At 37.2% G+C, this 12,293-nt stretch overlaps 1 protein-coding gene across 1 annotated transcript in view; it reads right to left on the bottom strand.

Moving 5' to 3' along the window:
* Nucleotides 1-4,356: 4,356 nt before the first annotated feature.
* Nucleotides 4,357-12,293, bottom strand: part of COL4A1 (collagen type IV alpha 1 chain) — a 131,280-nt gene continuing 123,343 nt past the window's right edge. The window contains exons 50-52 of the mRNA XM_074859289.1: nt 10,325-10,439; nt 9,126-9,298; nt 4,357-7,412 (exon numbers count right to left, since the gene is read on the bottom strand). Coding sequence (XP_074715390.1) covers nt 7,331-7,412; nt 9,126-9,298; nt 10,325-10,439 — 370 coding nt within the window. The 3' untranslated portion in view covers nt 4,357-7,330. The remainder of the gene's footprint in view (nt 7,413-9,125; nt 9,299-10,324; nt 10,440-12,293) is intronic.

Below are 12,293 nucleotides of genomic sequence, written 5' to 3'. Positions count from 1 at the left end.
CAGGAGGTAGACTGACTTCTTTTCTAACTGCATGGAATTTTCATTTCCATTTTCTCTGCTTGTAAAATGGGAGCAATGGCATTTATTTGCTATTGTAAACAATGTAGAAATATTTGAATTAAAAATCTTGTATATGTTTATTCTAAGTAACAGTTGAAGATAGTTACTACTAAACTGCTATGGGTTTACTTTTTAACTACGTACATAAACATAGAAATTTGTCTGAGTTTGTGGCTGTTCATATGTTAGTATCCGAAGTACTTTCTAATAGGAAGCGGAAAAAAATTGGTTGTCGCAAGTCTGTTAACTATATAAAACTAGATTCACTCCATAAAAATGACAAGAATGTCCTGAGTGCCTCACAGAAGAGTTGGCCGCATGTGAAAGGAGGTAGATAATCCTACGTGTTCCTCTCCTAGTACTTGCTGCCACATGATGAGTTAATATTTGATTAGACAGTGCTGTATCTATGACACCTGTTCACCAGGGAGACTAGGCCAACAACTGATGTAATCTACCTTATTATATACTTAATGATAGAGGAGAAGTGCTGCTTTTTCAGCTTCCCACGTCTGCTTTTCATTTCCTCTCCTACACATTCCTGAGGGGTCATGCTCAGTGCCTTACAAGAGCAAACAAACAACTACAAAATTTCTCTCTCTCTCTCTCTGTGATTCTCTGTGATTTGCCTGAAAAAGAGGGGAAAATTTTTAACTTTTCCACTGTACTCTGTGTTTCTAGAAAGAAATCTACTTCTTGCTAATAGTTATCAATTAATAGTTATTAATATACATGTATTGGCTAGATTTCTCTGACTACCTAAGATCAGGACAAAACATACCAAAAAATGTGTTCGTATTAAAGCCACACAGAAGAGCTCCTATTTTTCACAGTGGTGAATCAAGCGCTTAGCCATAGTCTCCAGATCCACTTCACAAATGTCCTCAGTCAATCTCAGGGTTTGACTAGTAGGACCTACTCAGTTTTTTAGGTCAGTTCTCTGAAAAACCTTGTAGGGCTCCAAAGCTTCTCATCGGAACAGAATCCTAATTATTCTCCCTGCAGAGTTATTCCTACCTGTGATCCCCAGGTTGCAGTGCCTTCCTCTAGGAAATGCTGTGTTTCTGGTTTGCACCACTAGCAATCACAGTAATCTTTGGAATCCGAGTATGATTTTTATTTACAGTGTATAAGGTTGTGTTCAGGAGGGTCTACACAGCCGGTGTGATTTCTGTATTTTTTTCAATCTGGCCTTCATAACTTCTGTAGCTTTCCTTTTAAGAAATCCCCATCTTTACAAGGAAACCCTCAAATTCTGACATAACTGTAGGTGATTATAGCGTTTCAGATATTGCCTCTTTCTAAGTAACTGTTGCTATAATGTGAATATATAATCTAGAGAATATTTTCTCAAATTTCCATTTCAGTTTTTTCCCCCACATTTTAAAAAGGTCACCATCTTTCCATGAAGTAAATTTGCCTTTGAACAGAGCTGCAGTGTACTTTTATTGGAACGCCATCACTTCTTTTCTTTTCTATGTGTTTTATTGGGAAAGGGAGACCTGAGAATAAGACAAGGTATATCTTTCACTGCCCTGGGCTAGGTCCTTTCCTTGGTTCAGGGACAATGCTAAAAGGCCCAGATGGTATTAGCTTTGAACAGAGACAGTTGACAGTTCCCAACTGCTGAACAAGAGGGGTCATAAAATCTGTGAAAAAGCTGTAGTCAGTCTATGTGGAAACGAGAGTAAACAGTCATCCCGTTTGTAGATGTGTCTGTTGAGCTACCAAGAGTCTTCATTTACTTCTGCCTGATGCTCACCTTCTTAGCTGTCAGAGTCCTGAAGACGCTGCAACACATCTTCCATGCTATGATAATAGGACGTAAATCTCAATATAATTATAAAACAATATGTACTGAGACTCCCCTGGGAATCAGCGTCTGAGCATCACAGCTAGAGTGGGGATTCCCAGATACATTTTTGAAAGTGGTGCACAGAAGCAATTCATGGGATTAATGTGATTGCATTTCAAGTGCCTATGATTTGGTTGCCACTTTGATCCTATCTCACAAACAGGTTCATGTCCAAAATTAGGCTGGAAAAAATGCTGCTATAATTATTTAGAGGAAATAGGAAGAGGGGAACATCTTCCACTGCCAACTACTATGCCCACAAAGATAATAAAAGCTTTGGCAGAAGTGAGCACTGGGCATGTGCTAGCACTCTCCACTTTGAACCTCTTCCAGGAACCGATGGTGAGAAATAACCACTTCAGTGCAAGCCTGAGAGGTACGTTCTAGAGAAACCATACAGTGAGTTACACCAGTCTAAAAGCTGTGTGCTAAGAATAATAAAAAGGTTTGATCAATGCTCTTTAACCTGTTTTACAAGGACTTTCTCCCCTGCCCAGGCCATTTTACATGCTTATTTACTACAACGTAAATCATACTTCATGGAGCTGAGATGACAAATGAAGCCTGCCACAATTCTGCATGAAATGTAACATGTTTTCTTAGGCGAGACAGAAGTTGACAGAGCATCAAATGATCATGTTCCATCTATAACTTTCACTCTGTCAAGTCTTCTGTCCTCTGCACACCAATTATAATAAATATAGCTGACTGCATATAGCCAGAGGAAAATGAATGCAGCTCTCTATCATAGGTAAAACTAAAAGATTCAGACATTTGTAAATATTTTGATTGTTTACATAAAAGCAACACTCTGTTCTCTTTGGCTTGAAGAAAATAAGAAGCTGGAAAGGAATATATCTTTAGAAATCAACGCTGAGATATAAGTAAGAATATTCAGCTCAGAGTAACATCCTCTTACAGTGGGAGCTGAAGACAGAAGGTGGTGTCAGTAAGCCTGCCTGGGTGAAATATCTTTACCATAGGAAGCATTTCTGAGTTCATGAGAAGTAGTAGTAATTTATCTTCCCACAGATATTAACACCTCAAGCAACACAACAAGCATATTGTTTGCTAGAGAAATAATCAAAAACCACACACCCCCCTCCTTGCATTTTTGGAAGGACTTTCTTCTGACACTCTGAAGGAAGAAAATGGTTAGGAAACATACTTCCAGGAAATTATTTTTTGAGGTTGTTCTGTTAGTACATCTTTCACAAGGAACATGTGGTGCTTCTTGCTCGTTTGCTACTGCTAGAAGTAAGTTTGTATATTATTTTTTATTTATAATTATGCTGTAAAAACTCACAATTAATATCAAGTTCATACTTTATAATTTAACTAATGGACGGGTGGGATGATTTCCTTCTCTCTACACTCTTACCTCAGTCTGAAAACAGAGAGGCTGCATGCTTCCATGTGGCTACTGGATACTTCTTTTCTTAATAATGATTAATTACATCCCAGACCATCACTGTTCTCAACATTAGCCTGAGCCTGATGTATGCATTTAAGGTTCCACACTGGTCTCTCATGTTCTCCTTGTGTTATCTAATTCAGAATGTGAAGTTGATAAGAAAGATTGTTTCTGTGTGACAAGGTGGAAATGCAGTGGGCAGCACATTGCTGCTGCTGCATGAACAGCAGAGAGAGAGGAAGCTTCACGGCTGCCTTGGGAAGGGCGCTGCCAGACTCCTTCCGAAGGTCCGCGCACAGGCATGGCCAACCACCATTACTAGAGCAAGGGGTGGCGATACAGCCAGATACAAAGACACATGCGCTTTCAAATTGTCAGGGGCCTATCTTTGTGCCAGGTGCCATATTTCCTGTTTACTGGGTTTAGTGGGGGCTCTGGGACCCATGTGCCTGGTCCTGTGTGTTACGTGTTCACGTTCCATGTCGTGTAGTTAGGGCAGGTTACTCAAGATTTGTAAAACATGATATGTAAGAAAGGAATTCCCAAAAAGTCGTGCAGCTTTACGATTTCACTCATAAAAAGCTACAGCTTTAATACAATTGGTTTTCAGGAAGCCTAGTATGGGGATATTGTTCTCAGGAGTCCTCTCTCATAGAAGAAAGTGTATTTCTGCAAGGAAGTTACCATTATGAAAAGGATAAAGGATATTATTATAAAATAAATGTACATCTGTCAGAAAAGACACACAGGCTAAGAGATCAATTGTTAAAAAATATATATTGCATTATTTCATTATATTCTATTTTTATTTTGTCTATGTATCGATTTTTAAAAAATTTTCTTCACTGAAGACTGCTCCATTCCTATTTCAGAAGGAAAATTGCTGGTGACTAGAACATGTCAGAATAGAGACACAGACTTGGGAAAACAGAGAACTGTCAGGCTGCTTTACATTCTAATGGATTAGAAAACAAGACATTTGTTAGTGTAAAGTTGTTACCATAAAGGGAGCAAGGGCACCACCTGCTGTTTTAGAAATGTATTTATTTGGGTCATGAAAGTTACTCTTCAAGTACTGCATTCGAAAAAACAGTCAGGCCTACTAAACAAGCTGTACTTCTTTAGGAAAGCTTTCTCCTGAAATTTAAGCTTATGCAAGACAATTTTAACAAATGATGTGTTTGCTTGTTCACACAATGAGCTGTACTGTAGCAACAATGGTGGCCAGAAATGACTGAATATGGGATACTTACAGATTTTTGAAAGCAAGAAAGGATTTCACATTTCTGTTCTGCTTTACTACACGGACTCTCCCTCACCCAGGGCATCGAAATCTAGCATTTACAGCATTTTCAACAGATCTGATTGGTATTCGATAACCACTGAAAAGTTTACTAACTGACTTAAGCAGAAATAGCATCTTTAGCACGAGCCTGGTTTGAGCCATTTTATGAGCTGGAAGTTATGGAATAAATAATTGCTACTAGGTAAGTAAGACATCAAACTGTAGTTTAAACAGGTTTTGAAAATTTTCAAAGGACCTTGTTTCCAAAATGCTCCTAGTTGAGAAAACATGGGTTAGTACATGCACAGCTGCAGTGAGTAGTCCCTGCACTAGCAAAAGGAGTTGTTTTCTTATGCAAGGATTTGATTTAAACATACATGCAGGACTTTTAAAATTCAACTGTCTGGCAGTTCTGAGACAATTTGAACCAAGCAAATTAAATCCCCAGCTGACCAGGAGATAAAGGGGAGTGCAATTAAAAAGTCTGAACAGCAGCTTGGATCCTCTGAGTTAGAGAAGGCTGAATGTCTCCTTAATTCTTCCTAGATGCCACAAGGACTCACCCTATCGCCTTCTCCTCTTCTTCTGAATAACAAGTGGCACTTTGGAAAACCCTGTATCGGGCTGATTAGACATTACCAGACTCTTGCATTTTATGGGCTGGTAATGGACTTCTGTGAGGACTGGTCATTTACAAATAAAGTGATCATCTGTCAAAACTTCCATGAGAGTCAAGAATCGGCACTAAAGAAAACGGCCAATTTCTCTACAGTGGCCCTCAGTCGTTTGGCCAGCCAGTGTCCTCAAGGATTTTAAGTGAAAGTGAATTCAGAACAGTAGCAGCAGCCTCCACAAATTTGGGAAAACAACATGAAACATTAACAGATTATGTGCTTTTGCCAAGGAAAAAGATATCACAGCCCACTTCCTCTTCAGACAACCAGAGCCAAGATTCACTTTGCCCACTTACAAGCAAAATTATATGAGATATTTTAATTTTTATCCTGTATAATTCAGTTCTGATTTGTGCATGAAAAATTCAAAGGAAGAGTGAAAAATGTGTATAATTTGGTGGCTCTCCATGAGCTAGGATGAAGTTAGCAGATTTTTGTAACATGTTCACATCAAACATATTTCAGTAATAGATGCATATCCCACATTTTGTCTATCAGTACCAGTTCTTACCAGGTAACGATAGAGGTTTCAGTACAGTGTCCTGTTTTCCCCTTTTGAAGATGCTTTGTACATCTGAAAGATGTGCAAAACAAAAATAATCTAGGATTGCATCAAGCTTGTGCATTTATTGGTGGCTTATTAAAAATGAATTCATTGCTGTAAATGAATGCTAATAACAAATTAGTAAAACCTTTTTCTTTTCTTCTGTTTTTTTACAGAAATAGTTTTATTACAAACTTGAATTCTTAAGAAATACACATGTAAGAAATTACACAAAGGCCTTGGCATTTGCAAAATCTTTTGGTATTTGCATGGTAATAGTCTATAAAACACTTCTGGACACAGATGTGCTCAAACAATGGTATCATTGCATAGAAATTCTTTAGAAATATTTCTGAGGCTACTTTGAAGAATTTTTTTGGCACAATATTAACAAAATTAAGGCCTTATACTTTTCAAAATCAAGTCATTCAGTGTGTGAGTAGCGTTTAAAACCCTGAAAAATATTAAATACAGAATAAAGACTATAAGCTCAAAGCAGAATTTACTGTAATAAACAAAAATAGGTATTAACCTGGGTTCAGTCTCTGCAACTTCAGCATTGAAATGGCCTATGTAAAATGAGCATTTCACATCATACTTTTTGGCATTTAACATCTAATTCATGACACTGAAAAGAAGAAAACTTTTGTAAGCTTCTTTTTGATATGATAAACTCAGAGCTTGATTTGCCTAATTGTTGATATCTATATAAATTACTAAAATATTTATATATATATTTTTTCTTGACCATTGCTGGATCATTCTTTATTCCACAGGAAAGTTTGTTCTACTGCATAAAGAAGCTGCATAGTACCAACATAGCAGAAACACTTACTTGCCTATTTGGGAAACCAATTTGGCAATCTCTTCCAGATGTAGTCCCATTAAAACCAATAGCACGAAAGACTACAAACAGAAGCAAAGGTTTGCAGGATGGCATTCTATGTTGTGAAAAGATGGTTGCATGTTGCTTAACCACAGTCTGTAATCCCAAAACTCTTTTTTACATTAGTATTGCTTTGTACAGGAACAATAAGTACATACCCAAGAGTCTGGGATTTTGAGACACCTAGATAACGGTAACAACAAACTTATCTGGGGAAGAAAAATGAATCTAAATATATAATACAAGAATGAGAAAGGGGGGTCAAACAGTATAAGGCAGAACTGCATACCTCCTAGCACCTTTGCATTTTTTCTGGATAAATGCTGACTTTTTATTCCATCAGTGCATTGCATTTATATAAAAAATACATATATTTTGATCAAAAGTGCCATTTGGCATGTCAACATTTGAAGCTTATCTTTGTTGTCTCTTTTCTTCTTCAGCAAGGACAGGGCCAGTAAAGCAGTGTGTGTTAGTTATGCAAGTTCCTAAAAGGCACTTTACTGTTTTCATATTGGACAACAATGAGGTACATATGATATATGTCTAGGCTTCATTGCTGTTAAACAAATAGCACCATATTGTGTGAAATTAGTTGAAATTCAAAAGTCATTATGTTTTTCTCATACAGACTTGACAACGGCTAACATTTGAGCGCAGATCCCCTGCTTTCAAAGTTGAGGGAGTCGGTTTCCTATTAAAAAAAATAAATGAAGAGATAGACCCATTAACAATTGTTGATACAAACAGATGTTTTTCAGGTTTATAATTGACAACACAAATTTTGTATGCAGCCAAGTGCCTCTTTAAGCTGTGCTGAATCAAGAGGGCGTCCCTAAATTCTCCAATGTATATTCACTTTCAAGTTTGGTCACAAACTGTCACAAGATCAGTTTTAAACATCATCCACTTCCAGTTACTTCAGAATTCAGTTCTATCACAAGGCTCAACATTTTCTTACCCAGAAGACTTTAATCAGCAGTTTGAAAACATGCTGGAATTTGGGTAATAAAAAAAAATCAGGCAAAGAAACTGAAGATATTTGACTGTGAGTTTCTGCTCACCCTTGTGACTTTACAGAAAAATGAAAAGCCAGCAAAGGAAATTATGTGATGTCGTATAGAAAGACAAACCAAAGTCTTTAGTGTGTAACCTATCATAAGGAGTTACTCCTAGCGATTGGAAATAAAGCATTTTCAGACCAAAGTATGCTTATATGTAACGCTTTTCTTTAAATGGATTATGAATTTATAGGAAACTGAAGAGTATTTGTGAATTATGATAGTAAGACAGGTCCCCTGATCTGGGATTATTTTAATAATTTGAGATACGTTTTGTAGCCAGAAAAGGGTATGAAGTTGACAGGTCTCTGGGTAGGACTCAATGCATACAAACAACTGTAGTCCCGACTCCTCTAAATTTTCCTCTGACCAGCTTTCCTCTTTCCTAGGGGAGCCAGTGCTCACCTCCGTGTTGGGAAATGGGCTCTTTCAGTAGTAGCTTTTCTGGTTGACGAGATTAGCGCCAATGATAATCAGTCCCAGTGCTCAATCTTCCTACCAACTCAGTTGACAGCTATCTCATAGACAGTCAAAACTGGCTAAGCAATCTGCTTCATTTTGATGGAGACAGGCTAAGGAGCATTCACAGATCTAGAAGACATGATGCGATGAAGGGTACCAGGAGTGGCAGCCTGGACTGCGGTGGAAGAAGATGCTTGCCTGCACTCCAGAGGAATGCCCGCTAATCAGGTAAGCCATGCAGACCTGGGAACTGGTCTATATGCTAGCATATTAATGACATTCATATGGAACAAATTAGACTGTGTTGAAAAATACTTATGTGCAGGAGACCAGAACAAAGCCTATTACCACTTAACTCCTGAAATTAGAACCTCAGCAGGACTGAAGAAATGCCTAAGGCCTCTCTCTGCCTTCAGCTGCATTTTATTCATACTTCCTCCAACATTGGGGAAGGGTAAATAATTGTTCAGCTCACTTTGTTCAACACCTGCACTAATTTCAAGTGGTTCTATTATGTGTTAACATCCTCTAGGGGTAATGTTATATTCTAACTTAATTTCAATCGGTATGTCAGCCTATCCCAGTTACAACTCAGTGAATACAATCAAACATAGTGAAAATGCAAACATTGTTAGATTATTCTGAAAAGCAAAATACTAGGTACAAATGACACATTGTAAATACTAACAGAAGATACATTAATTAATTCCCCCAAAAGCTATTACAATTTTTTCTTTTTGTTACGAAATCATTAACTGCACATACTAACCAGGCTGGGGCACAGCCAACACTTGAATCATGTATTACATTCAAACAATACTTCTCTTATTCAGTGACATGGCTTGACTGAGTCTCAAATACTGATAAATAAATCATGAACTTACTTGAACATCTCGTTCCTCTCTATAGTGGCAAGCCAGAAGCTGTAAGCATTTGCATAATAATTGCAGGTGCCCCGGCCATGGCATTCAATGAAGGGAGCGCTGCGAAACTCCTCTAGGCAGGAACCAGGAGACGCCAGGGCCTGGCCAGAGCCCTCCGCACCAGCACTAGTGTGCTAGAAAAATGCAAAAGCATCAGTCAGAGAGGGACTCTTTATCTCTTCTGCTACTACACCTATTAACTCTCTTGCACAAATATTTCTTCACATGCCTCTCCTTGTCCTCTGTTGTGCCCATCTGCTGTTTTGTCCCTCAGCTCAAGGAGGAGCAAGAAGGTGGAGGTGAAGGGCTCCAGAGGTGGCACTGGGTTTTCTTGCTTAACGGCAGCACAACACATCAGCAACATCAACTTCCAGGCAGCTGTATGCACAGAAATCCTTCAGGACTGACGTAGAACCCAAACTATCTCTCTGCTAGCAACAGGCCAGGGCCAGCTCTCCGGCCCAGAAGGCATGTAGACTAGTATGGTTTATATCCGAATAGCTTAACCCAATTCCTTCCCCACATCACAGTGGCCTCTCTCCCACTGCTGAGTACTAACAGCTCTGGATCCATGCTGTTTCTCAGACCATGCCCAGACCTTGCCTGAGAGAGTGGCTGTTGATATAGGCTGTGAGCATGACAGGAAGCATGCTAACAGCTAACCACTATGGAGGACTACAGTGGCTCTTCCAGGCCACTCCTTGGCCCTATTTCTTTCACTAATATAGATACAGCTGAAGAAACTGGATAAAAGGTAAAAAATTCCATCTGAAAACTGAAGGCTTATTCATCAAAAAGCGGGAAGAGGACAGGCACTGATATGCTACCACTTTAGGAAGCTACTACAACATAGGTGTAGAAGGACAATGGAAAATTATGCTTATTTCCTCATTTATTCAGTACTTGGATCCTGTGCTGGAGCTGCAAACAAGAGAGCAAGACGTGTGCATTTCCCCAGAAGTGAACAATGAATTGCTATTGCATTATTCTCATTTAGTAATTAGCCAGAATCTTTTTAAAGTCACCAGAAAGGGTGGTCTAATGTCCTCCTAAGTCCTGAAGTGACACAGTCAGATATTAACTTTCCCAGAGCAGGAGTGTAGATCCAATGCCTGAAACTAATGCTTTTCTCAGCTCATAGTATGCCCCAGTGCACTTACCATGACAAAGGAGTAACCAATCCAAAGTGAACTCCAGCCTTCAGGACATGGTGGTATTTGAATTGTTTGACTGTGAACAGCTATTACCATAGCAGGAGCTTCACACACAGAGCATCTAGAAAGACCAAGACATGAATGAGTTATATATACTTGAGGATTAATACTTCTTTTTTTAGAAGTTACTTCCTTTAAGCAATCTTGAATTAGAAAATGTTGTCACCTTCAGAAACAAAGGAAAATCAAAATGTTTCATTTAGAAAAACAACCAATGGGTTCTTTTATTTTTTAATTTGTCTCTTCTAATTTACTTAGGAACAGCTTAACTATTAAGTCTTATTCCTATTAGCTATCCTATGAATAATGAACGAAAGACCACTTATCTGAATATTTAAATGTCTTTGCCTTTTTCTAGCCCCATTTGTACTGCAGTTTCTACAAGTGCTCAACGTCATGAAATGAGAGGTAAATAACCAAACATTGTAACTCAGCAAGTATCACTTAAAAGTGGTCCACTGTGATCAGAGACAAGTAACAGCAATTCATCATCCTAAATATAGACCTGAGTGACTTCCAGAGTGAAAGCCATCTCTCTGGAAAATGTCTTACAAAGGTAATCACTGCTAATCTAATCTAATGCTGCGTCTTCCCCAAGCATTTTCCTTGAAAGTGGCTTTTATTTACATTTGTGGTCTTTATCTCCACATTTCTAGCAAAGTAACTTGAGCAATGAACTTGACAGCAACTCTTCAGAAAGCTATGCAGCACCAGTTCTTTTACTTTAGGTAAATTCATTGTGTCTCATAACTGCTAGGTTACTGAATAATCCAATGACCAATCATGCCTTCACAGGAGAATCATAGAAAATGTAAGTTGGGCTGGAAACTTTAAAAGGGGAGCTGCTAATAAGGACTTTGGTAGATATAATTCATTTTTTCTTGTACAACCCCTAAACTGGCTACAGCAGTTAGCAATGATAAAAATGATTCAAAACAGAAACTGAGAACTAGACAGTCTGATTCCTATTATCAGAGCAGTGAAAAGAATCAAGTGCAGAATGGATTAAGTTGGATTCTGGAAAATGCACAGAAGCAAAGGAATGCAGAATGAAAGCCTTCTATTTCTGACTTGTGAAGACGGCTTTCATTACCTACTGCCTTCATCTTTAGTGCAGAAGCAAGAAAGTTATTTTAAGAAACACATCAATGAAACAGTAAGTTAAAAGAAGAATGTAAAGCTGCCTCTATTCTTGGAGCTCTGCTTTGCTTCAAGAGATTTCTGGTATTTCAGTGGAAGGCCTTACATGAAAAGAAGTCCCACGACCCAAGGCAGCATGTGACACTTCTACACCTTTTCAACTTTTGGACAAGGAAAAGTGTTGCTTTAAAAGCCTCAGCTAATAAAATAAATTGAAAGAATAGTCTTCTCAGATTCCTTGCTGGTTTAAAAAATGTGTATTATTATTATAGTAATATATTATTACTATATTATTATATCATCAACACATTATACATAACATATACAACATTATATATTATATGCTATATATAATAAAATAGATACTATATATTATATAGTGTTATATTATTATGCCATACATTATTTTAATTATCATACTATATAATTATAATAATAGATCATGATATAATAAATTCTGTTATAATAATCATAACAAATAATGTAATAATCATATACTACAATAATGATATATTACACTATATACTATATATATCTATATATTATATATTATATTTTCTACATATATAATATTCTATTATTAAGGTTTTAACATATATTATAAATACATTATTTTTGTAATATATTAATAGAATTACAATATATTATAATGCATTATATTATACTATAATACATTATAATTATTATAATATAGCATACAATATAATAAACATACAATAATAGAATTAATATATTATACCATTATAGTAATAATAATGGTAAAAATAATCATAGT

This window comes from Strix uralensis, chromosome 2, assembly GCF_047716275.1.
Source record: "Strix uralensis isolate ZFMK-TIS-50842 chromosome 2, bStrUra1, whole genome shotgun sequence".
In the NCBI taxonomy this organism is placed as follows: Eukaryota; Metazoa; Chordata; class Aves; order Strigiformes; family Strigidae; genus Strix; species Strix uralensis.
Note: the sequence above shows the minus strand (reverse complement) of the source record. Positions and strands in the feature narration are given on the sequence as shown.